Raw genomic sequence first — 12,655 nt, forward strand, 5'->3', positions numbered from 1 at the left:
GTTTTGGGCAACATTGTACAAGCTTGTGGTTTCTGTATCTAAACAATAAATTTGTTGACAATTTAGTCTCTCAAAATGAAAGTTTTCTTTTCTACTCTACAAGGGTAATTTTTGGATTTGAAATTATTTGGATTGCAACAACACAACCGAGGACAATATATGGTAATGTCCTTATAATAATGTGATTTTGTGGAAAGCATAGATCTACAGTTTACAAATCTCTGTTTCTACATGCAATGCATAACACGATAAATGGCAAGTTGAGATATAAAAAAAAATAACATCATATACATGTCATAGTTCGTCCTTTCTAATATATGGCTTTTACAAATAAGTAATACTTTTACTGAGCATATATTCAGGATATTATAATTTTCTGTTCAAGTTCTAAATGTTGATACATTTGGGTGAAAAAAGAGTCTACTCTGAAGGTGTTGCCCATCCAAGTGAACTTGAGAAGTTTGCATGGCGACTACTTCTGTTTTTGTTTATCATATGTCACTTTATATGTAATTTTCCTTGATAACTTGCTTCAAGTTCCGAGTAGAAAATATATATGCATGTATCATGTACATTTCCACTTGTTGAATTTGAAAGCACCGTTGGCCCCCGGTTAGGGGTCATAGCGAGGAACCTATGCCCAATTTTTCCAACAATTTTGGATGCCATACATTTGCGGGTTACAAAGAGTACGGGTCCTTCCCAGCGTGAGTGGATCAAACCTTACAGTCTGGTCTGGGTTGACATCTTTAAAACGTGATAGTCACCTGTTATGTCAATCTTTCCACAAATGTGGTTAATCTCAAGAAATAAATCAGGCATAAATGAATAAAAAGAACCTAACTGCTTAGGACAGAAGTAGCATGGACACAGTTTACGTGTCAATTTGGTCATTTTCCTGGGGATATGTTTATTCCGGGGGGTACGTTTATTATATTTTGAAGATTCGTCCGGGGGGTATGTTTATTCCGGGGGGGTATGTTTATTTGGGAGATGAGAGTATAGTTCACTTGGTATACCCCTTTTGGGGCCCCAACAAGCCAGGAAACACGCTATGACGGCCGCCATATGGGGCACCCAGAACGGCTTTCTTTTACGGTCTCCACGTTGATATAAGACATGAACACTTGACTATACTCGGTCAGAAAATAGCTGTGAACAATCATATTTTAGGATCTTTTGATTTCTATGAAGGACAGAGTTTGGGAAAATACGGAATTTGCAACGTTCGCCTGTGCAACGTGCGAGCATCGATCTCTGAGACCTTTCAACTAAACCCGTTCTGAAAAGAAATAGAAAAAACACCCAAACTATCAACCTTTCTGCTTTTTATTATCTTCAGATGCAATTACTTATGATCTGTTTGGCTGGAGCTGCCAGTAAACCTGCGTAAAACCTACAGGAAACGCCGTTCTCGATGCTTTATTTATTTATTTATTCATCTTCAGACATGTGCTCAAAGTCAAAACGTGTTTCGCGCGGTTTTCAAAGTAGCGCTGATAGTGAGCAGCATAAAGGTCAACAGAAGACACCACTGTTACGGACTCCGAGGTATAATACGCTAAATTTATTTTGCTGCAAAGTATCATTGAGGATAATTACTTTACCAAAAGCTTCAAAATAAATATGAATAACATCCAGAGCATTTTATGAGGCATGAAACTTGAGAAAACACACTCCAATTTCTAGTCATTCCTACACAGAGTAAGTTTTGATAACACTATACAATAATCATTACATATCAACATTAAAGGCAGACTAAACTTAATTTTGTAAAGCATACTGCATAATGTTAAATATACCAATAAGACCAGTTCTGACTTGTTTTACACTAGTCCATCATAGATAAGCGTTTTTACAAAATTTGGAATTCGTGGCCTGGTGCCCGTAATACTCAACGAGTCCAAAGACCATGACGGCAGAATCCGTCAGAATCCGACTGTTACGATCGATGTGTGTTCTATAGAATAGATTCTGGGGCAGACTTGGATTCTGACGGATTCTGTCGGATTCTGCCGTCACGGGCACCAGGCCGCGAATTTTAACTGTTGTAAAAACGCTAATCTATGATGGACTAGTGTAAATCAAGTCTGAACTGGTCTTTGTGGTTAATTTAACATAATGCAGTATGCTTTACGAAATTAAGTTTAGTCTGCCTTTAGCAAAGATACGATGTCGTTGTGTGGTGAGAACTGATAGAAAATCCAAGCCCTAATAGACTGATCCTAACTGTCCATCACAATTAGCAGTTCGACCAATGAGAGAGTTACTGCATGTCCGTCAAATATTTGCATTTTTATGTTTTGATTTTGCATTTCTACGTTTTGACGGAGGTGAGCGGGGCCATGGTAGCAGTCTATTTACACTAGGCGCGTGGAACTAAAAGATCACCATGTAGCTTATTTTTGTGCACTTTTGAGCACTTTTGATAAGAAATCCGCATGCAAATGTTCTAAACAGAGTCATTAAATGTCAATTTCATGAAGATTACAGCAACTAGAATATTTTGAGTTTTCAAGCCTCATAAGATGCTCTGGGTGCCTTTAATATGATGTAAAATTGGGGCTATTACAATTTTCTGCAAAGAAAAAAGGCATCAAAAGAGCGACCTTCTTCTGAGTACCCTATTAGCATAATGGTAGAAGCTGATAATGACAAGCGGGAAGCGAACGACCATAACAACAGACTGACGAAAACTGTCGCCACGATTTTATGTTTGAAAACGGTCGAAACGAACAGTAAGTGGCAACTGAGCAACAGGTATTTTGTTCTTAACTAATTCTAGGTGGCATTTTGCTGCGAAGGACTTTGTTTCATATGATTAAAACTCGTTAGTGACGCATGTGCCTGCAGCGAAGCAGTCGCAAAGGATCAAGAGTAGAGTATGGCAATGCTGGTCTGTTCAGACATGAAGCTCGAGCAAGCCATGGGTTTTGGAGTTGGCAGATACAATAATTCTTTTTTCAAGCCAATAATAGAAGTAAAAGAACAACAATCGAACTTCTAAAATGTGACTTACCTAAAGTATGAAATGTTTACATGTGTACTGTACGGTGAATAAATGTGTATCTCAGTGGGTACTGTAAACACGTGTCACTCGTGGTCAATTAATCGACCTTTTCTCCATAGCGGCCACCTGTCCATAGCGGCCAGTTTGGCCAGTCCCTTGAGTGACCGCTATAGACAGGTTTGACTGTATTCTAGGGGTGGATACCGGTTCGGCTTAATAAGGTCCAAGTCCAAGTTTAGGTCCAGAGATTTAGGTTCAGGTCCGGATCCTGTCCAGTTGATGTTTTGTTTTATTAGACCAATATTAAGCATAGAGAATTAACAGTGACAGGCACGAGTATAAAAGTTTCTTGGTGAGAAAGCTTTCAAGATAAACCAGTGTTTGATATTTGAATGTTGCACTTGTTTAAACTGCCTTTTTTGTCAGACAAAGTAGAAAAATATATTTGTACTTTGTTCAGGTTTTTTTGGACTCAGGTTTTTGTCTTTCAGGTTTTTTGGACTCGGTTCTTGGATGTTATGACGGTCTGAATCAGGTCCGGCGAACCGGTATCCACCCCTACCGAATACACATTGAGAAGAAATTTTGTTCAATTTAGCTTCCAACCTGAGGTCATGGCGGCCGTGGGTGGTCTTCTATGCCAGTCTGGCTGCATATTTTGTTGCCCCAAGTGGCCATAAAAATAATTACCATGACCGGACGCCGTCAGAAACGGCATCTCAAAGCGGATCAAGCATGCGCACAGCAGTCCGGATTAGCACCCTACCGCATCGGAAACGCCGTTTGTGCCCGTCCCTAGCGTCGTTTGGTGCCCGTCCCAAGCGTCCCGGGCGGCACCTGCAAGCCGGCGGGGGGGCCGGGGCGGACGCTGTCCAAGACGTCTGGGATGTTTTCTCGGACGCTCAACGACGGCATCAAATGAGCCAATCTAGACGTGTCCAGTCGTTTCCAGGCCGTTCAGACCATCCAAAAAGTGTCATTAGGAGTTTTACAATCCGTCCAAGGCCGTCTGCCGCCATAATTCAGGACACAAATTGAATTTCAGTGAACGTCTGTCACAGACGGCGTTCGGCCGTTCGGGACGATTTCATTTTCACAGAGGTATATTTGAAGGCATGTACATTTTTATGATATTATTGCACAATTATTTTCTTTTCAGTTTGACATCAAGAACCATCGTACATTCTTGAAGCGTACTAAATACGACGGAGTTAGCCAAGAGGACTTGTATATTGGAAGCACAGTGGAGGTATTTTCTCGCCAACTGCACTTTGTTGACTACGGAGACAGCTTTACAGCCAGGAGCCTTGGTGACAAAAAGGAAAAGTAAGTCACTTCTCAACAAACAGCAGTTTAATACCACAGCATATGACAGATTTCAGTAGGGTGAGGTAGTCTTGCAAAAGTGCAGTTTTGACTGAAATATGCACCTAGAAATATGGATACGGTCTATCTGAATACAGTATGAAAAATGTAAAAATTTGGCAATGTTTTCAATATTAACCCCCCTGTACAAACCCCTTGAAGTTTGAACCATAACTATGAACATGTGTGTACTAAACTAGTATAAAGGTATGCTAGCAAACATTACAACTTAACTTAATGCCTTAAAGTAGTACTTTGAGGTCAGAAGACATTACTGTGAATATGTAAACCCCAAATCTATTCCCATTACAACATGTGCAAACTTCAAGGGGTATGTACATGTACATGACTGATTGTACAGGGGGGAGGGATCCAATGATTACCCAAATTTTGTGATTTATGTGCTTAGATAGACCATCTCCATATTTTGAAATGCATATTTTACAAAGTTGCTATTGATACCTCCCCCTAATTTCAGGGGCAGTGTAGGACCATCAAGATCTCTTGCACCATGCATACCGAAGAACTTAATTGCACGACTATTGTAAACAGTAGCAGGTACAAAGCATGGCAACAACACTTAAGATAGAACAAGACATAAGTATGGAATAAAACTATTCACTACTGTAACAACAAAATGACTATCTTAGGTTTTGCATGATTCAAGTTTGGCTAATTATGTGTATCATTATTTTTTCTAATAACAAAACAATCTTTTATATATTTGCCTATTTTAACCCTTTAGCTGCCAGGTTTTCTCACCAGTACAGCTTCTCTGTGCCAGCGTTTTTAGACCCTCTAAAAACAAGGGGTACTGTTTTTATTTCACTAGTTTATGGTTCCTTTTCTCCAAAATAACCCAGATATGTTATACATCGATAGAAAGCTAAGAGTCTACTCTTTCTGTTTGTGTCATGCAACATTGGCCTAGTGACAGTAGTAATCATTTACAAGGGCAATAATGCAATAAAACATACAATTTTCAGAAACCTATTGTATTATAGCATTAAAACCATTTGTGAAATTCCAATATCAGTACCGCAGCACTTCTGCAAGGTCTTGACAACATCAGTCTTGCATACACATGAAAAAAATTCACCCATGTATTACCACAGGTAAGTTTATGACTACAGACTGTCCTGGGTGCTGAACTGATTATTTAGCTGAAATGCTGGTTTATTACTACACAGTATATTCCTTTCTGATGCTTTAGGAAACATAACTCTTTAATATCTGCTGAAATTTTATGACTAACACTTTCTTCCGAAATGTGCACCAGCTTACTAACACACATTTCATAGGTAATAAACACACGAAAGCAATAAAACATATACTTTCCACAATGCTTCCAACCAATCCACTCTAACACACATAGAACCACTAGCACATGGACCATTAAGTTTCTGAGAATTCTGACAATATCAGAATCACATACATGACAAAAAATACACGGGTATTACTTTATGTGAGTTTATGACTATGGACTGCCCTGGGTGCTGAACTGCCTACACGGCTAAAAGGCTGGTACAACATAGCATTCACCATTGTATTTGTATATAAAAAATATAGTACACAACACATATTTCTCGCCTCCAACACCTTTACCGTTCATAAACACGATTATTGTCAGCTCTGCAACCGATGTCGAATTTTCCAGCACTGTATTTACTCCGTCGCCGTGAGTTAATTCCCCCTGGGATGACGCGAACTTGTTGTTCCAGGTGCATGCCGCCACTTTCGCCATTTACTGCAGAATTCTTGATCATGGAACGCTATTTTTTCCACAGAATATGTAACACTTATCAAGCTCCCCAAACACGTATTTGTGCGCAAACCCGGACAATTTAGTGTTAAAACCTTGAATTTATCGCCGAAAACAAAAAAATTATCTCAGTCTGCACGGGCGCCATCTTGGATACGTAATGGCCGGAAGGCATCATGGGATGAGGTAATCGGTGATTGCGCAACACCCTTTGACCCCTGAACCCGGGTCACCCGGCCAGCATGTAACTTCCGGGTCTTGACGCGCGAAACACAGGGCGATGCTATTTTGTTTCGGGAAATACCCTACACCGGTTATACCCGGGAGCGGCAATCTTCACAAGATTCTGCATCCCGGGTTAACCCGGGAGCGGCAGCTTAAGGGTTAACACTGTGTGAACTGTTGCATTTAAAGATATAGTTAAATCTATCTGTAGCATTGAGTGTCTTAATCTGAAGTACTTGAATTGATAAAGGTGAAAAACTAATATCGCGTAGGGCATCATATTTAGAGCATTCCATAACAAAAAAGTGAAACTCATCTTCAATTCGATTTGGGCAGAATGGGCAAAATCTTCGTTAGGAGCTACATGTACATTAAAGTATCAACCTATTTCTATATTCAATCTATGGCTACTAATTCTTAACTGTGTTATTGCTTTACGTATTTCAACATTATTAACATACAGCTGCGCCTCACCCCGTCTGTGCGATACCCCTACTAGGGGGTTTACAGACTATAGAATAGAACTAGAATTAACATCATGAAGTTGGATTTGCATAATATTTAATGATTTGCACATAGAGAAAAATATTGTAAAGTCCCTAAATGATAATGGCCCAGTGGCTCACCCAACTTTGTTCAGGCTGAGAGATCCACTCTACAATGCAAGCAGAGGTTTGGCTCCGACTGGTTTTTGGTGTGATTTTATGCATCTTCGTCTGGCTTTCTATTTTGTCCTGTTTTCTTTATGTCGTTATACATGTAACTGTTCACATCTCTGGGCTGGAGCTCCAAAAGATTGCTTACACCTTTTACATCACATCCATGCAGTGACATTGGTCATCGTTTGCCTTCAAAACTGCACTCCCTTTCTCAAAAAGGAAACATTGCCTCCATGTCTCTTTTGGTTTGGTTTTCTATAGATACTTCCACAGTCATTGTTCTGATGAACTTTCACTACTCGTCCCACCACAAAGTTTTTCAGCGTACCACCAGGTTCTCCTCTGACTCACATCACTATGATGTACAACTACCAGCTTCAAAGTCATTCTACAGTGATGTCAGCATTTTTCCACAAACAGCAAAACTATGGAACTCCCTCCCAGCCCACTTCTTTCCTCCCGATTATAACCTGGTACCTTCAAATCAAATATGCACCCCTATCTCTCACCTTAGTCATTCAGTTTAAACCAATCACATCAATTACTTCAATGCTTAGAAGTGGCCCCCTTCCGCCTTGAATTGAGCGAGGTCGTTAGAAAGAAAATAAGATGGGGAAAAAAAGCCGACGAAAATGGCTAAAATTGTGTCAGAAGCCATACTCTCGAAGCAGTAACATGGGTTTAGTAACCAAACTCTTATTATTCAATAAACAGATCAATAGCTAGGGAGGTGGACCGATTGTAGTTTGATGGTAGTCAATAAATCAGTCGCAGTGCTGTCAATGAATCAAAATACAATGTAAAATCATAAATAAAGTGCATCACAAATTGATTTCAAACGATAAATGGAATTTCACTTATGACACTTGGTACAACAAAGGTAACATGTTATAGAATATCCTTATAACCTTGAAACTGACATGTCACTTTTTACACAATAGCGTGCGCGGTGAGCTCCCGGCGAGCGCGCGGCACTTTGCCACTTGTGTTTTTTTTTAGTTTAAAAAAAAAGAAGCCATTTCAACCGGCACTCTAGTGGTAGTGGAACAGCACTGGTACATCACTAGAATGGTACCCCAAGGTTTGTGCACGGCAGTGTGGCAGCAGCCATTCGCACGATACCGCAGCAGTGCCACAGCTCAGTGAGAGGGGGGCTTAAGAGATTACTTTTTGATTCTTTACCATCATCATCCTGTTACAAATTGAATTAGCAAATGCATTTAAGACCTCATACGTGTACCTCCATGAAATATGTAGCAGTTTTGAAAATATCTTGTTTTATCATCTTAGGCTACACCAAGTAATTTTTGTGGATGACGTCCGCGCGCGCATTGATTTTGGTCTGTTCCCAGAAAAAAACCCAAGAAATTCCGCTTCCTGTAACAATGATTAAAGAGTTACGAAAGTGCTGCAAATCGAAAGAAACAGGACAGGACAACAACTGCTGTTGAACTTCAACTGATTGATTCAAATTATTGCTTTTTCATGATGAATAAAAGAACCGTTAGTTGTTACATTGTGTTCTCTCATTCAATTTGTGTCCTAACATGTGTCGGCGACTATTATATTTCAAATCTAGGCATCTTGTTTTTTTCGGCCCTTCTTGTTTTTTTTTCGCGCTCTCGCATTAGATTTAGGGTCTCCAAAGGACGTCATCCATAAAAATTACTTGGTGTAGCCTTATTGATTATGCAAAAAAAGCTGTAGAAAAAGGAGCATATGCTATTATTTGTTGTTTATTGTATAAAATAGATATATCACCCCTATATATTGATAAGTGGCATAGCCCTGGCAGCATGTGCCACCAGGAACAAGTAGTAAGTGCTAACCTCATAAATTAGTACCTGGGGGCAAACATGCTTTTCTTAGACCAAACAATAACTCCAGCTGTGATTTGGACCCCGTAAGCTATGTTTTGAAGGGCAAATATGGTCCTTATTTGCATATTTACATGTAGTACAGACGAAGCCACTTAATCGCACCCCGGATAATCGCACATTCCATTTGATTGCACCAAATCCCAAAATACCAAACCGGTTCCCATTCACTGCATTGTTAGTGACTCCGCACATCTGCACCGAGCATTGTCACCAATGCCCGATAACTGCACCAAAATTTTTCAAAAATCCTTGACTTAAAAGGTGCGTTAAAAATCGGCAAACGCTGTACAAATGAGCTGATACCTGCCGGTGTAAAGGCGCAATACCGCCAATATGTTTAAAACTGTTTTGAGTAACAACAGAAGGCGGTCTCCATTGACAGTCACGTTGATAGGAATCGTATGGGAGGTCCCGGGCGGGTCACAGGACGTGTAGGAACCATTAACTTAATTAAGAGACGCACGCCTACCAAAGGCGGCATTACGCTTTGGCAGACAGCATGCTGTACTCAATAAAGATTGGTCTCTACCTGTACACTGTCTTATTACTGTGAATGCATTCAAGTTTGCGGGGATTTGATTTCGCGTTAAGGATGACATGGGGTGTTGTCGGTGGTTTGAGGTTCGCGGTAGCGCTATTGTCACATCATCATCTTCTTCTAGTCATCCTGATGAATTGTCACATACTGCTGCAATAATAAAAGACCGGCGTCTTTATGTACATCTAGTTGGAAACCACATAGCGACTCGGCAAGGGCTACAGACACGTAGGCGGACATAGCAGTCGCTTTTGGCGGTGCAGTGCTGACGTGATCATCTGTCACATTCTTTTATGGCAGAGCTGAATCCGCGTCATAGAAACTTCCTGCATTCACCGGAACGAGATATATGCGGGTTCGGCTCTGCTATAAGGAGAATGATATATATATCTACCCACTGGATACATTGTACAATTCACTACCATGGTGTCGACAGTCAAATCTGTCCAGACATGAGAGGGGGCACTGCTCTGGGTTCACCCGTAATCAGTAAGCAGGTTTTAGTTTCAATTCCTAGTTTCATGGGGGTACATGATTTACGTAAATCGACAACTGTACTCTACGTAATGTAACACAGAAACTGTTATCCCATGACGATGTTTCAGAATGCCTCCCCTGTAACGTTACTATCGTGTGTTGTAAATTAATGCGGTAGATTGCATGAAAACATGAATGAATGCAATTAATCAAAACAGGTTTGTAGTCATTTCTTTATTTTCAGCAAAGGGTCATGTTTTCCTCGTGCTAGTGTTTCTGACTAACAAAACACCCCCCGCCCATGGTGGTGCGTTCCAGCTAGGCATTTGGCATAATTGCACAAGCCGGATAATTGCACCAAAAATGCTGACAAATGGGTGTTGCAGTTAAGCAGATTCTACTGTATCTGAAATGTACCAACAGCCTGGCTGCCTGTCATTATCCAGTCAACTCTTCAATCTATTTTCATCAAGGACATTCTATAATGTCTTTGATTTTCATTCAAGCAATTTGGCCTGACATTCCTGTCTATCTAATATTTGATTCCTGGTCTGTATGATTCATTTTTCAATTTTTAGATGTGTGAAATATGAAAACTGAAGGTGCAAACTGTATAGTATTACATTAAATGATTTTACCTTACAACTGTTCATTTCTGACTACAGGACCCTGGCAATGATCAAGCCTGATGCAGTGGATAAGATGGGCATGATCCTGGACATGATAAGTCACAAAGGATTGTTGGTTACAAAGGCAAAGATGGTATTATTATCAAGGTAAGGTGACACATTTTTTCACACCATTCATGGTGACATGTTGCCCGTCTGGCTGTATTACCCATAATGACACACCCTTGACTTAGAGACAAGAGTTCAGCAGTGTCTTTATTCAAACTTGATGGATTAATCCTTCATTTCACAACTGTCCACATCCACATGCACACTGCACCTGGACTCTACCACTCACATTTCCACATGGCTACACACTCGTCTTCTTTAAAGGAGTCCTAAAGTCCAGAGGGGGGAGTTATTTTCCAACGGATGGTGATTTTAGGAAGTAGAAATGAATATTTTTTACAGTATACGATTAAGTACCCACTAGTCCCATGCGAATCAAAAATCATTCAGTATTCTACCAAATTCCCCAGGTGACCCTCTATTTTCTGATTAATTAAATTAAACAACCTCAGCCTATGTGTTAATACAATGTGCCTGACAATGCCTGACAAAAGTTAGATTACAAAAAGAATGTCAGGGTGGTTCAGAAAAACTTGTCTTGCTATGTGTTCTTTTATATCTTATGTGTTCTACAATCGGCCTTCTAATTGTGCTTATTACCACTCTCATTTACGCCGAAAATATCCAAGTTTAAAGATGTATGTTTACGCATATCATGGGTAGGGTCTGCATGGGTTTAGTGAGTATCATTATAATATCTCTATTACAGATCTTGTAGTCAGCAGCAAATAATCATTTCAAGCTGTGCCTGCTACTACAGTTAGCAAGTCCAGTAGTAATGGAGTGGGTGGAGTAGTGGGAAATGACTTCCCCTCCCAATCAATTATAAAGCTATTAACAAGTCATCACCTCTCTAAATAGATGATGTCAACAGCTACTGTCCTTTCAACACAGAATAATGGCCACTGCAAAACATGAGAAACCAACAAATGAGTAAGAAATTTTACTTTCAATCAATGACAACTTTAAGAGATGTTTTCTAGGTCTTGTCTAGGCCTATGAATCCATCTATGCTGACACATGGAGAGCCATAGAATGCTGAAAGTAGGGAAAGCATAATAGAGTTTTGGTAAACAACACACAAATCCTGTGTATGGAGTCTGAAGGAGCTACACCTAGGTGTATTCTAACCTACATGTACTTTATGTTTGTGCCAGTAATGAATGTTGAAGGTGGTAGTAATAGACGAATTCGCACGGCACAAACTGATTACGTCATATGGGGTGCCCGTTTAGGATTTAAACAGTAACCGCCACGTCATTGCGCGATTTCGAACGCGTTCGATCGAAACGTCCCGAATCCGGAAGAGCCGAGTGTTCGATTACAATCTGCGCCCCGACTGATTTTCGACAGGTAAGTGAAAAATAAGCCGTTTTTATCGGTATTTTACGCAAGGGAGGAAGGGGAATAGCCACTGAAATAGTATAGGGATATCCGGAAATGTTTGACGGCACATGTTCGGGCGCCCGGCCTTCCGACGAAAGTGAAAATAAAATGTAAACGGGAGACGCCGGGTCCCGTATGCTGCCGACAAAAACTTAGTGCCCATATGCACCATATGTCATTCTTATTTGATAGAACGAATTTTACGAAATGCGTAAAAACTGATGATAAGTAACAACGAATTTAACGGAGTATATGCATATATTATGGAAAGGATACGAAAAAAACAACGAATTATTAATTATGCATAAGATCCAGCATATCATTTTAGACCATACGCGCATCTTTCAAAAGGAGATTGTACGTTTCTTTGATACATAGTATGACAAAAATTCCATGAAATTCATATAGGAATATTCCGCCTGAATAATCATTTTGCGCTCGTAACACCATTTCACCGTACTTTTCCTTTCTTCGCCACAGACTGTCCAACTTCTGTACCTTCATCCCCCTTCTACTGCGTCACTATCTACTACGCTGCTTCCACCTATACCACCTAATAAGCAAGACAACATGGTTACCGGCCATTGTACTGTCAATGGATGTTATAACAGCTCCA

At 40.2% G+C, this 12,655-nt stretch overlaps 1 protein-coding gene across 2 annotated transcripts in view; it reads left to right on the forward strand.

Annotated features, from left to right (window-relative positions):
• Positions 1–12,655, forward strand: part of LOC136422374 (nucleoside diphosphate kinase homolog 7-like) — a 42,587-nt gene that overhangs the window by 6,371 nt on the left and 23,561 nt on the right. For both annotated transcript variants that reach the window (XM_066410101.1, XM_066410102.1), the window contains exons 3-4: positions 4,170–4,336; positions 10,582–10,692. In XM_066410101.1, the coding sequence (XP_066266198.1) occupies positions 4,170–4,336; positions 10,582–10,692 (278 nt within the window). The remainder of the gene's footprint in view (positions 1–4,169; positions 4,337–10,581; positions 10,693–12,655) is intronic.

Source organism: Branchiostoma lanceolatum, chromosome 17, assembly GCF_035083965.1.
Source record: "Branchiostoma lanceolatum isolate klBraLanc5 chromosome 17, klBraLanc5.hap2, whole genome shotgun sequence".
NCBI lineage: Eukaryota > Metazoa > Chordata > Leptocardii > Amphioxiformes > Branchiostomatidae > Branchiostoma > Branchiostoma lanceolatum.